Raw genomic sequence first — 18,910 nt, 5'->3', positions numbered from 1 at the left:
TGAATCCACTCACGGTGATGATTGTGCATCTAACAACAAGCCCTCCTTTCTCCTGGTGTTGCCTACCATACACTCTTTAGCCTCCTCCAAATGCTATTTTCCTTTTTCTTCTTACCAGTCCAAAAGGTGGTGAAGTATGCACAGTACTTCTAAGGATCTAATCTGCCAAACAGGATGCCACTGAGGCAGGGCAAAGACAGAAGGTGCTCTTCTCCCAGAACTTTAAATGCCCTGAACTTAGCTGTAATTTTTGTTAGCCAGCTTAGTTTAGTACCAATAGACTCAATGCTTACTCTTTCGACAAACACAGGTGTTCTGTCAAGGTTTGGGTTTCTATTAAGAAACCCAGTCCCTAAGCCTCACATAAAAATGGCTCTCAGTTGAACCTGGGCACTTCCCAAAAGGCATTTATGGTAGATTAAGTGATGTGCTGTGACTGCAATCTGGGAGGAGTGTATCCCCTTCTTTCTTTCACAAGAAATAGTGGGAACTGGGCAGTGCCTGATGGCTCTGGCTGTGCCTTGGTCTGTCCTACCTGAGGTGCTGCACAAGCTCTCAGTCACTGTCATTTTCCCTGTATTCTGATATGAATACACCCACAGTCATCCATAATCACACTTAATGCCCACACTTTGCTACATGGTTTACAAAAAGCTTAAGTTTCAAGAGAGAGGAGGATACATGGGGAAGAAGGAACCATTTCAGTCTTAAAGGCAAGAGTTAAGAGAGACCAAACATTTAAAACTACATATAAAAATATATGTAAAAAATACGCACTTAAACTACAGGCATGAAGCCAGAAAACCAAAGGACAGTACCTCAGAGGGAAAAGTTGCAGTTTGCTCTCTGAAGTGTCCTCAGCTCTGTTCCTGCTGCAGGGAGGATGCCAGGTTCTACTCAATCTGCTGGAGCTGAGAATTGAACTGGTGTGAGGTGGCAGAAGTCAGCAGGTTTGAAGTCTCATTTTTAGGTGAAAAATTGCATTGTGAAAGCAGAAAGCTACATTTAAAAAAAAAAAAAACCAAACCACAGCACTGATCCACTAGCCAGGAAGGAACTCATCAGAGACATATAAATAAAACTTCACACACTTTAATGTGTAAACCGCTCAACAAAATAAATTATGCTACGCTGGCAAAGTGGTAAAAGGCCTTAAGAAAATTGAAAAAGCTTATAGTAATGAAAGATTATTCCCAGTGCAATCAAAGAAATGTGTATCACACTAAGTGATGGTGCTTTGTCAGCTTTGTCTGTGAAAATAAGACAACTGAGTAAGAAGCAAGACAGAGGGCAGGCAGAAGTGATGGCTGGAGACAGTATTTACCTTGGCTCTCTACAGTCAGCAACAGGCTGATGGCCACACTCAAGGCAAGACATACCTCCAGATTTCCCTACTATCACTGCTCACAGCAGTGGTTTCTTTCTTTAATATACTACTGTGCAGCTCCAGAACTGGAAAGTGATTAATTCCCAACAGGTAAAAGGGAATCCTAAAGAGCAGGGCAGCGTAGGTGACCCTGGGGATCACAACACAAAGAGCTGAATCTAATGTGTTATTTGGGTGCTTGGTTAGGGCAAAATGATCCAAGATGACCTAAAATCCCTGGCAGACACTGTATTCATGCTGTATATTCTCATATGATTTAGCATCATCCAGAACAACAACCAGCATTCACTGGAGACTGTGAGGCCAGATTTCATCATTAAGAATATAGGGCAGGACTAATCTGTCTCAGTCCCAGGAGCTGATGCCTGAGCCTGGCTCCTGTGTTCAAAGGGTGTCTGTTTTGCAGTCTTTCTGTCTATATACTCAGTCACTTCATGGATCTGGCCTCTTCTAAAAGACTAATATTTGGCACACAACAACGGAATACTACAATCTTCAGGAAACATAAAGCAAAGGTAATAACAAAATTATATTTGGTGGTATGCTCCCAACTTGCAGTGCCTTGGATTTAAGTCCCTGAAGCAGAGGTTATGATCTGTATTTGACAGGTTTCCTCCCCAGTTTTCATCTGGGAGCTGTGTGACTTTCCAGCCAGTGTTCTCTGGCAAGAAATTTTGCAGCTCAGTTAACACTGGTGTGGAGAGATGCTCTTGGTGGTGAACCTGCCATGTACTAGTTTCATTTGATGCCATTCAACTCTAATACTATGGGAGTGCTCAGTTACTCCCTGATAGCCTTTTCACCTTCCATGAGTCTGGACTTCTCCAATTTTCACCCCAGGCTGAACAGCCCTTCATGTGCTACAGACACCTGCTCTCCTAGCAGGCTAGAAGGGCTAACTCTTCCTGAGGAGTCTTCTGGTTTCCTAGTGTATGTCACACCCTACAAATGCAGAGACAACTCGCCACAAATACAGAGGTTGTGCCAGTCTGCCCTCCCTGTGCCCAATTCTAGCCTGTGTCAAAGAACCAGGACGCTCCTGAAATGTCAAGTGCCCATGTCAAATGGCTTGGATTTGATTAGTGCTTCACTCAGATGCTGCCAAATCAGAAGATGACAGTGTGGCTGACTGCTGAAGGGCCAAGGGGAAAATTTTACTCCCTAGGTATTGCAATTACAGCCAAAAGGGAATTCAAAGAGAAGATCTGACTATGTGTCCCTGAAAGAAAATAGCAGTAGATGAAGCAGTGAGAGAGAGCAGATTACTTGAGGCTGTAGCTTACGCCTGACAGTCCATTCAAGATTTGGTTATGATTAGTTGTACACCTAAAGGAGAGAGACCAGGGGCAGGTCTTGATCACTTGCATGACCCTGATGAAACCATTTCTGTTTCAGCTCTGCTGCAAAAAAACCATAACAATCTGGAGCCACCATGGTGGATGGTGGACAGCCTGCCAAGGTGTGGCTTAGTGAATAGGCAATAATTCCATTCAGTACTGTATGTTAACCTGCCACCATCAGTGTCACACGGATTTATTATTAGCATTTATAACAACGGCGTTAGAGGATCACGAGAATGTTCAATAAAGGAAGGTATTAGCAAAAGGGCATGGAAAGAACCCTATTAGATAGGGTTCTTAGGCAGGCTCACTGCAAAGGAGCCCACAGAAAAGTGGCAAAAGCTCCCCTCTGCTTCATCCTGGCATTTTTGGAGCATAGAGATCAGCAGTACTGAGTCAAACCAAGGATTCATCTGTCCCTTACACTGCCTCTGACAGAAGCCAAACCCCAATGCCCAGAGGAACAAAGAACAGCATGACCAGTTAGCAATACCTCTTCTGGAAACCCCCAACTATTTGTTTGACTTTGGAAACTGCTCAGTCAGGCATATTCTCTATGTATTTATTAACTCCCAGTGACTTCTCATCCACGATCCTTTCCAGGTTACCTGGGAACTCATGCAAGCTCTTCACATCCCCAGTGTCGTGTGGCAAGTTCTGCAGCTTGACTGCTCTGTGTGGGCAGGCTGGCTGACAGGAACTGAAAAAACAGTTGGTCATAAGTACAATGGGAAGTGCAGTGGGGAGAACTGGATTTCTGTTCAGTGTCTGGGTACCAGGTTTAAGGAAACAAGCTTTTGAAGCCAAAAGGGAGAATGCAGTTCTAACTAAGAAGTTTCCCTGTGTTAATGGGCTGGGAGGGTGAGCGATGTCAAAACAAAAGCCATGGATCTAGAAGAAAGCAGAGAGGTCATCAAATGCTGCCCCTATAGTTGCACCCCATGCAGCAAGTGCCTACATTTTACAGGTACATGGCACATGTGCTCCATGTACCCCCACTCAGTGCAGGGCACAGAACACTTACTGGGGCCCTACAACAAACTCAGACCAAACTCACTCCAGCACCTACTGGAGTGCCTTGCCAAGAAGCAGCAGAACAAACTGAAGGTGCTTCATGGCTTCTAACAAACCCTGAGGCACCAGCCTCCTTGCCCCTCTGTTCAGCTACAGAGGAGCAATCTGTTCTATTAACAGTCTAGAAAATTCTGCCCAGCAATCCTTGCACTGACCTTCAGTCCCCTCCTCACCTTCAGACACACTGGAGGCCTTAAGCAGAAAGGAAAGCAAGTCCTTAACTTAATTACCCAATTATCTTCAGGTAATCACCCAATTATCTTTTGATGCAGTCATTTTTTATTTCTTATTCCCCCTATCTTCTTAACAAATAGCTTCTACAAAACAAACCTTGCTGTGACTACAGCAGACAAACAAACAGACCCCCTGAGCAGATTAAAAAAACCCATTAAGGGCAGACATCAGTCTACAGCTCCTTACCTTTCCAAGCCCTGGAAACCTGAGAAAGGCAAGGCTGTGCAGCTGTGGGAGCTGCAGCACCTGCCAGAGATACACTCTGCTCAGCAGGGTGGAAATCATTCCTGCACACTCCCAACTTCACAGCCCTTGGCCAGCCAAAAGGAAGGGGGAGCGAAGCTGGGGAGGACCTGCCTCAGCAGACCAGCCTGAGGGAGTCACCCAAAGATGAGCAGCAAGTCTGTGGGTACTTACACTTGGTTGAGGCTGTTTTAGACTGCTGTTGGATGCCTTACACACTGCAGCACTGGTGACACTTGATCACATCCCCTGCAAGACGACACAGCTCTTCCTGCAGACTCTGCTGTATGGGACTGGTGAGGATTCACAGAGTTCCCCTGGCTCCCCAGGGGCTTCTGAGCAACCCCCTTCCTTTATACTGCTTGTGGGAAAAGGCATCATCATCTAACAGACTTTCATCACTTGGTGAGATCTGCCAATTATTTAAAAACTAACCCCAGATACACTATAATTGAAAAATGTACATGTAACAGAAAGAGCACAGGGATCCACAAAATTTTACAAGGCTGTAAGTCTAAGTCAGCACCCAGGGCAGAAATGTAAACAAATTTCTTTGTAATATGTAGTGTGCAACTAATATTTAAAATAGTTGGGAGGTGGGGGCAAGTACATCTGATCATCTAGTTTGAAGGACCAGCTTATATTTAATGACTAAGATACAAGTTTAATCATATACTCATAAACTGCTGCTAATTGTAGGGGATTTTTTTAAAACCTGTGAGAATAATTTCAATATGCAGCATTAATACTTGGAATGCCACGTAATCCTTATTATGCAGCCATAACTTACAAAAATATGAATCCCAATGGGGAATAAAGAATCCTTTTTTTTTTTTTTTAAATGTCAAAGGCAAGAAAATTTCTTAGGAAAATCTCCACTATGAATTAGCAACATAATATGTTTTCACTGTAACCTGTGGGGTGGGATGCAGGACCTGCATCTTGGGAACATCTGTTGCTGCAGAACATCCCAGTGGGATGTTGTATCTACGTGCCCTGCTTACAAACCAAAAGGTAAGGTAAGGCCAAGCAATTACAAAGGAGCCATCACAACTCTCTTGTCCCATGCCAACTGCTCACTCTGAATCACACCTTCACCTTCTCAGTTTGATTTTCTCTAGAGCTGGGATACATTACCATAACCATTCTTGCATCTTCTAATGTTCAAATTTTCATCTTAGCCTCCTGCAGCCTTGATCCAAAAGCTTTTCATATTTATACCAGAAATCAAGATTTTTATGTAAGCAGCAGTGAGGGATTTCATTTGCATGTATAAATGTACAACAGTCTCACTTCTCCGGCTGCTGGTGCAAAGTGAATCCGTGACATGGGTTACATTCTCTTAGCTAAAGGCAAAGGCATAAGTTAACTGACAATAAATTACCCTATTGTAGAGCCTGCAGGATGGGGATTATCACTCCTAACACACTGTCCTATCCTGCATGCAGTAAACAGAGCAAACTTCTTTGGAAGATTTGAAACACAGGCAAGCGATAACGTGTAAATTCATTAGGTGGCACCTCAAAGCCCAACGTCTGTGTGTGTGTAGTATCTCATCCATTTCAATAGGAATTTTGCCTGCAGGAGAAGTAAGCTCATGCAAATGCTGTTAGATCATTTTAATAGACCAGAAATCTAAGGGGTTTCAGGAGTGGCAAGCAGACACCTCAAAGACATCTCACTGCATAGCACATACTTTGGATTCCAATCCAGAATAAATAAATGCTGGTCTATCCAGTGACAACAGTATAAAGACTGTGATCTAAAAAAAAAAGAAGGGACAGAATAAGGACAAAACTGTAATGTCATCTGACAAAGCAAATCTCTTCACCAGACTGTAATCTTAAAGTCTGGAAGAATTGTAATATGTCACCATCCTGGCGTTTACGTACCAAAATTAATCCTATTTAGCACATTAGATCTTTATCTAAACCTCTTTGTACAGAGGATGAAAGACTTGACCCTGAGAGAAGGATTTCCAAGATGCCTTCAGCTGGTCTATCAGTGCTTTTTACTCACAAATGGAAAAAAAAAAAAAAATCCCCTGATTTTACAAATCAAACACTTCTAGGCATAATTTATTCGAGGGCTATCTGTAAGTAAGTTGCTGAAGAATTAAGGCACTAAATCACCGGGCTGCTTTTCCTTACTCCTTTTGGCAGAATCATGCTTTCAAGTGCTCAGAAGGGATTTCCAGATTAGTCTCTTCTACTGGGCAACCCTTCTTAATGTACCCACACATTTTGTCCTGTCTGGCTTACCTCTGCACACTGGGAGGCCTGCTCTGACTAAAAGACTGGGATGAGTAGGTCTTCAGGGAACGAAATTAGTGAGTTGTGGCTGCAGTCTGGCCAATCCCATCTTACTCGGAAAACAATTCTATTCCTGGCTCTGGTGTGCTATTTGTGGGTAGGAAGCCACAGAAGCTGGTTTGTCTTGTGCTGCAGAGAAACTTGCTCACAGAAATTCTGTCTTGAAGAACAAACAGAAAAACAGTGTTTCTAAGAAATAAGATGAGACTCCCCAGAAAAAAAGGACATGCAACATCTTAATATTGGTCTTAATATTTAAAAAAGAACGCCCTGAAGAGTAATGCTTCTGATTTGCTCCTTTCTTCCATGCTATTGCTTTCCTCATAATCAAGGGAAACAGTTTTACATCTAATGTCACCACTTTTTCTTTTAAGCCCGTTATCTTTTCTAATGGTAAGTTCAAAGAAATAAACTTTTGCTTCCAAAAATAAATTGGATATGTAACATTATCATAAATTAGCACTTGGAAAAAAAAAAAAAGAACACTGTGTACTGAATGTGCTTACTTTCAGTGTCCTTGGCATTGCTTTGTGATTTTTTTCAAAGCTCTTAACATGGCATTCTTTGCATGACATCTTGCAAAAATTCTCTAGAAAAGTACCAACTTTCTACATCTAAACAAGCTATATTCAGGGAGGTAGTTACTGAGGGTCTATAAGCAGTTAATGAGGAATTCTGTCTAATGGTTGGCAACCAAGGCAGTGAGAAAGCAGGGAAAACAGTGTCTGTACAAAGTTTAGAGTGTACTGAAAACCTCAGACTTCCTGCTGTTTACCTGCATTTTCCCCCCCTGTGTCTGTCATGACCAATTAGTTTCATGTCCCTTGGGTAATATCACGCTAATTAAATATCAGAAACCATGGGGCAAAGTGGCAAGAGGTTGTTTGGGGTTTTTTTTTGCTATGCAGTTTAACAGTAAGTGACAAGCACCAGCCCTTCCACCATCATACACAACCACTGCAGGATTTCCTTGTAACATTTCCAACCATAAATGTGCTGTGCAAGTATCAGTTCAGTAAAACTCAGTGAATGATACCACAACTGAATGCTTACAAGCAGCACTAAAAAGGGAAGCACATAACACAAAGTTTAGGAAGTTTCTTCAAAGAGCTAGGAGACAATTTGTAACTAAACAGTTTTATTGACTTTTTTTTTCCAAAATAAAAAACACAAAATAACCACCAAGATTAAAGGCCATAGACAGCATTAACCAAATGAACCAGCCACTTGGTTATAGTAGCTGATAACTAGAATAACTGGATATTATTGCATATACCTCAGGTTCATTTATATATCCATTACAGTTTGGCAAGATTACAATCATACAGTAGCTTTGGTTGTGTAAAACCTAGTAGCAATACTTACTTAAAATGTGACTGGTTAACATTTTATGACAACAGCTATTTATCTCATCTTAGTCTTGACACGTCTTCTCTCATTCCATGTTCTCCTCCACACTACACATTGTCACTGACTGAGAATTAAGGAGACATATTTGCAACCGTCATTTTTAGCCCTTCTTTATCACCGTACAGTGATGAATCCTAAAGGGGTAGGAATCTCTCACTTGGCTTTCCTTACAGAAGTTTGTAGAGCAGCATGTCTTTCCGTGCTGGGTGGCTTCTACCATCCTGTGGTAGCATCTGCCAAGAATCAGTCCGTTCAGAACGCAAATACGTCGAGGTGTATATGGCTTTCAGGCCAAAGCCTTTCCTGACCTACAGTGCTGGGGTGTGACTGTACTGCCTTGCCTTTGGATACAGAAAAAAACCACAAATAAACAAACAAACAAACAGCTTTTCACATTGGTGTGCTGAGCTGCCAGCACAAAACAGTATTACTGAACCTAACACACAATACTACCTTGGTTACAGAGTTGTGCCTGAGACACTGCACAGGATTGCATGTGTATGTTCTACAGTCTATGTATTTCAGTTTTGGTCTTTTAAAGAAATGCTCTCATCCTTACATAATCTAGTGTAACACTGCAGCTTTAGAGTAATGGTTGATAAAAAGTCATAAACACACAGGCTATTTGAAAACACTGGAAGCTTTTTCATTTTTTGCACCAGTTGTGCAGAATTCCTACCCTTCTGCCATCAGTTTTCCCCCCAGAGTTCTGGGAATCTGCTTCCAGGGGAAATACATCATCTACTTAAAAATAACCTAAAATTTTGAGTTCTAACTGGGAAAAGCTATAAAACAGTTTGGATCAAACTGAAGTAATCTTGTGAGTGAAGACCCTTCTTCACTTACAAAATGCTGTAACACTAGGTGACATCTACTTGGTTTTGCAGCCCTTTATTTGCTTGCACTGAATCAAAAAGGAATTCAGGATGAGAAATGGCTGCATGGTTTTAAGATCCTGCAGAACAAGGTAACTGCCATGCAGTAATTCAAATGCAAGCAGTGTGACTGCTTTTTGCATTCAGATCCATACTTGTGTAAGGATATAAATTAATAAGCCCTTCTAAATGATTTTAGAAATATCCTCTTTGATCTAGACATATAAAACCTCTGAATACTTAGAATCACTAGATTTCACATGGCCCACATAGTCATAATTATTTGCACTTACATGGCAAATATTAGAAATACATTTGCCTGCAGTTGAACAGGTAATTATACTGCCTATTATTCAGCTGAGCAAAGATCAAGCACTCTATATCTTGCAGTTATTGGATCTTATTCTAACCCTTTACTTTAGAAAGGGGAAATAACCATCTAATTATATTACCAGTGCACAGTACTTAGTTTAAAAAAGACAACCTATAGTAGGCAACTAGATTTTTTTTCCTAAGATGACTTTTTATGAGATACTCTAAAAGCAGTCTCTTATGACTGAAGATTGTCTATTTCACTGTGCTCGCATAGTAAAAATAGTTAAAATCTAATTACAAAGCTGCTACATGGTTATTTTGTGGTCTGTAAAATAAAACAGTATCCAGAATTTTATCTGAACAAAATACACCAGACAGTATAAAAATATTTCCCAACTGGAGATTGAAACATTAATGCTGGATTTGGTTTTTTTTGTATAAAAAGAAATGTAATAGTGGTCGACATTTATCTGCTTATCAGTCAAAAATGTACATATGACTTCGAGGAGCTGTTCCAGGCTCACTTTCAGTGAGCTTGTGCTTTTGACCCTAGCAGTAATAAATGCACACTTGGAACACAGTTTCCTGAAAACCTGAACTACATCTTATTTCTAACAAATAAGAATAATTTCTGGCTATGGATTTCCACTTATTTGCTTTGTTCAGGCAACTACAGCAGAGGAATTCCAGAAGCACCACTTCCGCTTCGAATGATGTTTGTTCAGTGCAACATCTTCCTTTTCTCTTTCCTTTTTCACCCTCTGGTAGTGATCTTCTTCCTTTAAATACCACACAGGCGGCCACCGATGCCTCTCAAAATATTCTTGATTATCTGATTAAAAAGAAACAATGAAAAAACCAAACAAAACAAACAAGTCAATAAGATACACAAACCCCTGGAATGTCTTGAGTGTCTGCAAAAAGCTGTGCAGCTAATCCCTCATCCAGTCTCTATGTTGTCTGGTTTATCAAGGATTCACCCAGTTTCCTCCAATGCCTTACTTACAGTGAGACAAGACTTTGAAAGTGGTTGCACTAAAGAGGCCACAGTCCACCAAAAGCTATAAAAAAGCAAGGCCTTTACAGAGTGTATTTTTCATTGCAGAGCCTGAAAATAGCTCTGTTCCTTTTAGCATCACTGAATTAGGTAAAGAACATAATGCTTGCCCAGCAATCAGGCTAATGATTATGACCTTTCTTTGCAGATAAGAATTTATGAATGCTATTCAGATAGCGCAGAGGTTCAGTCTCACGGCTGAGCTGTCTGAGCTCATATTTGTCTTCAGGTTTAATCAACTGGGTGGGGAGAAAGAAGGGGAAACCTCACGAAAACTGAGGAAGGAAGTTGCCCATACCTGCAGATTTAGCTTTGATTTCCTTGCGGAATTTGGAGCAAACGCTGTTGTAGTTGGTGCAGATGTAGTGCAAGCACCAAGCTGCCAGCTGGTTAGCATTGTGAAACTAGGAAGGAAAACAAAGAGCTTATTGCACTTCCTGAGGTTATCATTCATTTTGCAGCCCCCATTAACAGCTGAAACTAGAATGGTCTCCAGCAGATTGTACCTGGCAGAATTCTCCCAAGCACACAGAGCTTTTGAGGCTGAAGTGGCCTTTAGATGTCCTAGACCTTGTTGCACAATTCTGCTGGAGCAACCACTGGCCCCAGAACAGGTGTTCAACATGCCCAGCATCTGGCAAAGAGTGTTCAGACTCATGCACACTGGAACTGAATTTCCTGGTGTGATTGTACCAGTCGTGTGTCCCTATATTTACTGCAAACCCTGCTCTGAAGTAACTCCCTGCAGAACTGCTCGTTGACAGAAGCTCAAGGCAGAATCTTGTACAAGCTTCCTACAGTCACAAGGAAGCACAGCTAAAATGCAAGTCAAGTTGTACAGCCTGTGTATGGATTTCAGCATTCTGACTGCCTGCTGTGATCTCAGGTTATGAACACATCATACCGAGCTAGGTACTGGGCACAGAGGACATTCTAACAGTAGTTAAGGATATTGCTTCTGTCTTCAACCAGGAGAAAAAAAACTAAAAGAAAAATTACTCTTTGTAAAATCAAAATGAAGTGAAGAGAGCTGCTCTCTTTTGGGAGGGGTTCAGTTCTGGTTTTCCAACAGGATTATAGGTATTGCAAGAGAGGCACTTGAAAACAGCTGCAGGAAATGTTGCATGGTGGCCAGCTTTGCAGTATTTTAGTGCTACTTAAGCCCCAGACTTCAAGCCAATCTGCAGCTGACTCATTAATGTGAAATCAAGAATAATAAAATTTTAAAAATATTTTATCTTTTTCTACTGTATCTGGGAGTCTGCTGTATGATTCCTTTTGGAAAACAGCAGTGTTTAACTGTGAGCTAGGGACTCTCTTTTTTAATGATTTCTGGAACTCAAGAAACATTGAAACGTATTTGAACATAAGAATTATCAGATGATTGACTTTGAGTAGCCAGTCTAAGTATTCAAAAAATGTTGCCTTTGCAATACGGGTCTAAATAAATCTACCAAAGCTGAATTGAAAGGAAGGCAAGAATCAGTCACCATTACAAAGCTGAACAGCTTCATTACATTGCTTTTCACGCTACTGAACCATGGTCACGAGAACATGGAGCTTGGAAGTTTCACAGTCAAGAAAAACTAAGACATATATTTGAAAGACAACTCCTCTGAGATTACTTAAAGGGATGTTTCACCTCTGAACTAATGGAAAAACCTTCCTTAAAATAGAAGATAAAACTAAGTTTTATTGTCAGTCACTCTCAGAACTGCAGACTTTGAGCCACTCAGAAGCAATGCTCAGAACCAGTAAGGTGCTAAAAGCAAGTCCTGCAGAGTTGCAGACCAGAATATCTTTAAAAAGCTGTGTACACTGACCTGTGCCAATTCCAAATAGGAGAGCACTTCCCCATCTATTGCAACGCCGCTCATGGAGGCTTTTGTCAGCTCTTGTACTGCATGCTGTTCTGTTAGAGGAGAAAACTCATCACTCACATGGCAAATGGTCACATTTCAAGGTCAGATCATCTACAGGTAATGAAGAATCAAGGTGGGATGTTCTCCCTCCTCCTGGTGTTAGCTGGCATTATGCACAGGTCACATTCACCCAGATACCATCAGATTTGGGTACAGTCAAATTCTCACCTTTAGAGCTGTGACTGAAGATTCTGTATCACAGGTATAAACTGTCTTGCTCCACTGGAGCACAAGCCCCCATGAGGATTTGCCCCTTTGCTTCAACCCAAACAATTTATTTTGGTTTCATGCAATTCTTATCTCTTTCTGACAGAAAGTAAGCCTGCAGTTAATAACCACTCACAGAAGGACAAAGTTCAGCAGCCACTAGTCTCTTTCTGGGAGAATGGATGGGTACAATATTCAATATAAATTAGAAATACGGATCAGCTGTCTCTTTGGGGTAATAAGAAGTTTTTAGGCAACAGCGCACTTCCCACTGAATTGTGGATTTATTAATGAGTGTACACAGCACTGAGAGAGAAAAGGTCACTTCAGGACCTCTTCAGACTTTCAGATCTAGGGATCCAGATGAAGGCTGACCAGCTCCCCCCCAACAGTCACTTCAGTTCAAGATTCTCCCTAACCCTTTCCTAGAACTATTTCCTAGAATCTTGGAAGTTTGAATGCTTTTTGGGAAAGGCTGTCAGGTGACTTGATTCTGCTGGGTTCAGTTGTTGGCAGTAGCCTTTGGACTCAAAATTATTTCATCAAGAATTAAACTGAATGAAATAGTCTTAATACTGTACATATGTTTATGCTGCAATTACTTAAAAAAAAATAACCAAAACTTCAGATAAAATGTATATACGAAATCAGGCAATAAAGATTTGGTCTGTCAGAACCAGTGAAGACACGAGACACAGTCCTGACGCACAACTGAAGGAGAGCTAGGGTTTGGTATGTGATTAAGTTTTGCCTAAATGTTGTCTTGTGGATATGTGTAGCTTTGCTTCATATGCCTCTGAGTTTTGGCCTTGGTCATGTCTTCATAACAGTGCCAAGTTACATACATAGAGAGAAACATGATCATCCAGATCAGTCCTGGCTCAGTTACTTTCTTTGAACAGAAATGTAAAATGGAGCATTTCATTCATGACTTGAAGGAAAACCTGGAGTTCTTCTTGCTTTCAGGTAAATTAACAACAACAGAATGGCTATTACAATCCACAGACATTAGAATCAATTCTGAAGAGAAGGTTTACTCCCTCTGTTTTTAAAGCACAGAAAACTTCAGTGTTCTGAGCTGATTCAGCAGGAAACTGAAAAGTGCAAGAGAAAGGCAAATACACTTCTCTATATGAAAATATCAATTTGTGTTACTATGTCCCTCTCAGAAAAAAATTTTTTTTTTCTGACACTTGGGAAAATCTTTGTATGTTTGAAAAACCATTAAACCACGTTTTAGCCATTGCAGAAGACACTGCATTGGACAAGGCCACAAATTCTTACCTGCAAGAGCAATCAGGTGAGGAAGGCAAAACCTATTTGCCAATGCAATTAACTCAAGTGTGTCCAGTTCCTGACTGGAGGACAGTTGCTTGGTATACAAGTAATCTAAAACCGCTTGCATGGAAGCCTTGTTTATGTTGGGAAGAACTACCTGGAAAAGATATTTAAGAAAAAAGTCTCTAATAATTAAGGGATTTTAATATAGAGGCCATATTTCACCTCTCTGACTTTGCTGGACTTTCCCTTTTTCTCTTCATGTTATTTTAGGAATGCAGGGAAAACATTTTTCAAAACAGAAATTTCCCATTAAAGTTCAAGAAGTTGCCAGCAGGTAAGCATACCTGCAGAGTCAGATCCTTTGCCAGTTTACACACAAGAACTCGGTACCAAGTTGCTGGAATTGGATCCACATCAAGCAGTGAATCTGTTCAGTGCTTTTCTAGCCTGCAAATGGACAGCTCAGTGAGATACATAAAAGCCACTGAGCACTCCTCATGCCAAACCTCCCTTGGTAGATGTCCTGAGGAATGTAATCTATCTGCTCCTGGTAAGGAATATTCTGAGACTAACAAAAACCAAAGGATAACAATAAAACAGACTCTCAGTCTGTTTGTAAATAATCAAATGATCCAAGCAAAGAAGTTTGGGAAGGAACTGAGAACTGAAGAAATGAAGAAAATGTAAGCTGTTTTTGCCACACATGTAATTAGTGTAACCAGCATGGGATGAAGCTACCAAGACCAGGACAAAAGTTGTCTATTATTTCCCCAGCACAACCCTAACTCCATTTCACTGCAGGGAGGCCTAGAAGAAGAGGAAGGACAGTTCAAAAGCCCCACTGTAACCTATCACTGTAGCATCTCAACCACAGTTTGCACACACGATCAACCCTCCAAGAACAGGGTAAAACTTGCAGGGCTGAAGGTTGCAGCTGGCAGGTCTGCCTCCAACCCCTGAGCTAGTGGATCCCATCAATCAGCAATTTGTAATGTACATCTTCATAACTCAAGAAAGAGATGCTGTCACTGAAGAATGCACTGTGGTATTCTGAAGAAATTGCAGAAAAAGAACGGCACAGCAGAAAAATAATAAAAAAAATATGATGAGGAATTAATTAAATGTACATGCAACTCAACCTGACTGTTTGGAAGCAGTCAGCACATACTTCCTGCTAGATGGGGTTAAGTGTTGCCAGGTAGCTGGTTGTTAACCTTCAGGGATTTGTGAATTTTTTTTCAGCTCTGCCTGGATGGGTGGGATCCAAAGCCAGATCTGTTAGTGCTAAAGCATGAAGCTCTCAGGCATATCAGCCACTCAGTTCTCCAAGTGAGAGCAGCTAGCTGTGAAACTCATTCATTATTAATATATTTTTGTTAGTGCAGAGAACTGTAAATTCAATGAATGAGTTTATTAAATTTGCCCCAAATACAGAAAAGGTAATATGTAAAAATAGATGGTTTTATTTTTCGTAAACCAGTCAAAGGAAACCATTTGATTCATATCTACCTATATTTTAAAACTTCCAAAAGCATTACTGAATGCCTTAAACTCTACAAAATGGAAGCTAAATATTTTAAATTGGAAAGATAAGCTAAGACTGTTAAGCTAATCATTAAAAATAGGCTGGTAGAAAATAAATGCATATTCTTCATTGCCAAATGTAGCTTACTAGAATGAAACTATGTATTTTTAATGAACCACTTGTTGAGTATGCCTCTGGGAAAGGAATTATGTTTACAGCTATATTAGAAGAAGCCAGAAAAATCTAAGTAGAACAAAATCTTCCTGAATATTAAACATGAAAGAACTGAACTCTTCATATGAGCGAGACCCATGAGTATGGAAAGGAACAAGAAAATCAAAACAAAAATAAAACTCTGGGCATGGATAAAGCACAAGAAAGAAATATTAGCCAAGTGTTTGGAATTTGAAAAACAGACCATGAAGGCAACTGAAAATACAAAGCTTCTGCTGCAAAATCTTAATTCAAAGCACTGGGATCTTTTAAACTGTATTGCATCCCTGCTTTATTCCAGAGGACAAACTGATACAGAATCTGAGCTGAGTTTTTACTAAAGTTAGTAGAACTTCTACCAAAGTTCACTTAATTTCTGTGAAACCAGCTCCCTTTTCTAGTTTAACACTATGTTCTTTAATACCCTTTTTTCTTCAGTTCCTTCATCAATGCCCCGTCTCAAGTATTCTTTGTAATGCTTCTGATTGTACAAATGTATATTCACACTGCTTAAAAAATTATTTTAAAGAAATTCACTAATTCATACTTCATTTCCCCCATCCCTATATTTAATATTTTAAAGGACTTTGGGTTTAAATACATGCTCCAATGCTGAAAGGAAGAATTGTACAGAAAGGATGCTATCTTCCTAGGCAACCTTATTTAATGCCTTAAGAAGAAAATTGTCCCAAGTTTGCAAGGGAAGAATAAAGACTGATTCCAGGGATTACTGCAACCTTTCAAGTAGATACAGAATGATGCTCCCATCACCCTAAATCCATTAAACATTATAAGCAAAATGGACAAAACCAGACAAATACCTCACTGTTGGAGCTTTCAATAAATGATCCTCCAAACATAGCAGACATCCATTCACAGCTACAGATGAGCAGTGGCTTGTGGGCCTTTATGCTTCCATCGTCCAATTTAAATGTCACATCTGCCATGGGAACAAAGGAACAGACGTGCTGCAAAGCTGTGCTTCAAGTGAAATTGTGCCTCCAGAATGCGTGTGTCACTGGCATGTTGTTAACCAAGGACCTCTTTCATTTCCCATGGCCCCCACCCCAAAAATAATTCAGTTTTATATAGTTAAATGAAAAGCCTCATTTAAAAGGGGGATATTGGATGCTCAACACTTTGGAGAATTGAGTCCCTTCTTTAAAAGCTGTGGGTAAATTTTGAGAAATTAAACTACAGAATCCCAGGTTGGAACAGTTGGCCTGAGTAACACTGTAATTTTGGGGTCACCCTCCCTGAACAATGTAAGCTGTCAGAGTTTTTGAAGCCTGGGAAGTGAGAGTAACATGAATGAGAAAAGAATTAGTGCTCTTCCTGCTTAAGCACGTATTTACTCACCAGAAAATGTCCCTTTGCAAAGGCACTCTTTTATCCGATTAGCTTTTCTGACATGAAATGCTTTAGTAATCTCTTGATTCATGAAGGCTTCTTTATTCATAATATTCTCCACCATCATCCGCAAATCAAATACTTCCAAGATTTCAGCAATCTGAGCGAGTCTTGTGAGGTCTTTCTCATTTTCATCCAGTTGGCCTGTGTATAAAAACTGCAAAACAGTTTTAAAAGGTCCAGCCTGCACAGATGAATCCATTTTTACCACAGTTACATGACATGTCCGATTGGAGACGGGATTCACCTGCATTTCCTTGTGCACACTAACAAATCCCTTACCCCAGGACGACAGAGATCTCGCTGCAGGGTTTGTTTCACCAGATTCGGGTTCTAGCATGTTTAAAGAGTCACTGCTTTCTGGTGGGGGAATTTTAACATCAGCAGTTTTCAAGGAATTCTCATCACTGTCACTATTTGTCTCAGGGTGACTTGTCTGAACATCCTTACTTGTATTTTCTTTATTACACTGTGTTTCATCCAAGTCCGGACTTTCCTCACATTCCATTAAGAAAAGGTCATAAAACTTTGAAGAGGAGGTAGCTAGGTAAATCTTGTGAGCAAAAATGCAGTCCTGCTCCTGGAGAACAAACATGACATCTGCACACAGTGGGCTGTCCAATAAATATCCAGCTTCATTCATGCTCGGCACGGGACACTCAGGAATTCTGATAACCGGAGGAGGGGCTTTTGGAGGTAGGAATGGAGCCTGAAGCAAAGGTTTTTGGACCTTCTTCAAATGAGATTTCCAGAACTGCAAGTGTCTTCTGGAGATCAGGGCAGCTCTAATTGCATTGTCAAAGACATCTTTAATCCCAAACTGATCAAATACACTGGTTTCATAGTATGGTATCCCGAGTTCCTTGGCAACCTCTCTGCCTCTTTCTGGGGGCAAAATGTCTCCCCTTTTTATCGGCCTAGGGTTAAACAAAAAATAAACCTCGTCACACACAACAGTCACCAGAAAGTTATTCCAGAAAGCATGGAATTTTACAAAACATTCAGCACTAATTCCCTTTGGAAATCTACAATCATGACTCCACAGAGTTTTAGAATAGCACATACTTAAATTTCATTTAAGTGTGGTGGTGTCTTTGCAGTTGTTACTAAATATATGTAGAAATCAATTGCACGAAAAAGACTAAGCTGCCTCTCTATTAAAGGGAAATTTAGAGTAAAAACAGTTGATAGGATACTTGAGAACTTTCATTATTTAAAAAAATCTCCTAACATCCCTTACAACTCAGATATTTTGTCAGGATCTTTCTTCATATTCATCATTTAAACTCAAATGGAAATCCTCATGACATAAAAATGCCAAAAATATAGCTAAATATGAAATGAGAAATATTTCTTAAGCTTATGCTTTTAAAGAAAATCATAGGAGCCTGTTACACAAAAGTGTAATTGAACACACTCTTCACAAGAGAGGCTTTTTTGGCTGTAAAGCATTATGTGAGAACTCATGAATTTCCAGAACAGCTCTAGTACATGAGGTAGGGTAAACAAACCAGTAAAAAGTCTGGGCTAGGATCCATTTTCCCAGCAAAAAAATCATCTCACCAGAAGACACGACCCAACAGTGTGTTCTCTGAGCATTCCATATTGGGCAGACACAAGCTGGCACAGACTTAACACACCCCAGACAACAGCCTGCTGTAGTCATCAGCTAATAAATAACCAGTTCAGGTGGCAGAAGTCTGTGCTAGACATGCAGAGTACCAATTCAGTTTTATTAATGGTGAAATCAGGAATTAGGGCAGAAGAAGAGTTATGGAAAAAAAAAAAAAATCAAACATTTCCTTTTAAAGAGTCAAACATAAAGCCCACCCCACCCACATTATGAAGAAATGTTTAATAAACAAACAAACATATGAAAATCATATTGCCAAATCAAAAATTTGAATGCAATGCAATGCAAAGTCTTCTAAGGGCCCACAGAATACTAATTCAATCTCCTTACAGAAATTTCTTACAATACAGTCTTTAATTACATGATCATGGATATTATTTCCATGAATCTGGTCTCATTCAAATTCCCATGGAAGGAAGAAATTAGAAGCAAGCAGGTAATTGTGAGATGGTTTTGTCCAAACACGTGAGTG

The 18,910-nt window shown here is 40.3% G+C and overlaps 1 protein-coding gene across 2 annotated transcripts in view; it reads right to left on the bottom strand.

Annotated features, from left to right (window-relative positions):
* Positions 1-9,617: 9,617 nt before the first annotated feature.
* Positions 9,618-18,910, bottom strand: part of RHOBTB1 (Rho related BTB domain containing 1) — a 52,721-nt gene continuing 43,428 nt past the window's right edge. For both annotated transcript variants that reach the window (XM_017826121.1, XM_017826122.1), the window contains 6 exons: positions 16,755-17,722; positions 16,217-16,335; positions 13,661-13,811; positions 12,071-12,159; positions 10,546-10,651; positions 9,618-10,022 (listed from right to left, as the gene is read on the bottom strand). In XM_017826121.1, the coding sequence (XP_017681610.1) occupies positions 9,853-10,022; positions 10,546-10,651; positions 12,071-12,159; positions 13,661-13,811; positions 16,217-16,335; positions 16,755-17,722 (1,603 nt within the window). In that variant the 3' untranslated portion in view covers positions 9,618-9,852. The remainder of the gene's footprint in view (positions 10,023-10,545; positions 10,652-12,070; positions 12,160-13,660; positions 13,812-16,216; positions 16,336-16,754; positions 17,723-18,910) is intronic.

This window comes from Lepidothrix coronata, unplaced genomic scaffold (genome assembly GCF_001604755.1).
Source record: "Lepidothrix coronata isolate B3197 unplaced genomic scaffold, Lepidothrix_coronata-1.0 Scaffold124, whole genome shotgun sequence".
Classification (NCBI taxonomy): Eukaryota; Metazoa; Chordata; class Aves; order Passeriformes; family Pipridae; genus Lepidothrix; species Lepidothrix coronata.
This window is presented reverse-complemented; position numbering and strand designations above follow the sequence as displayed.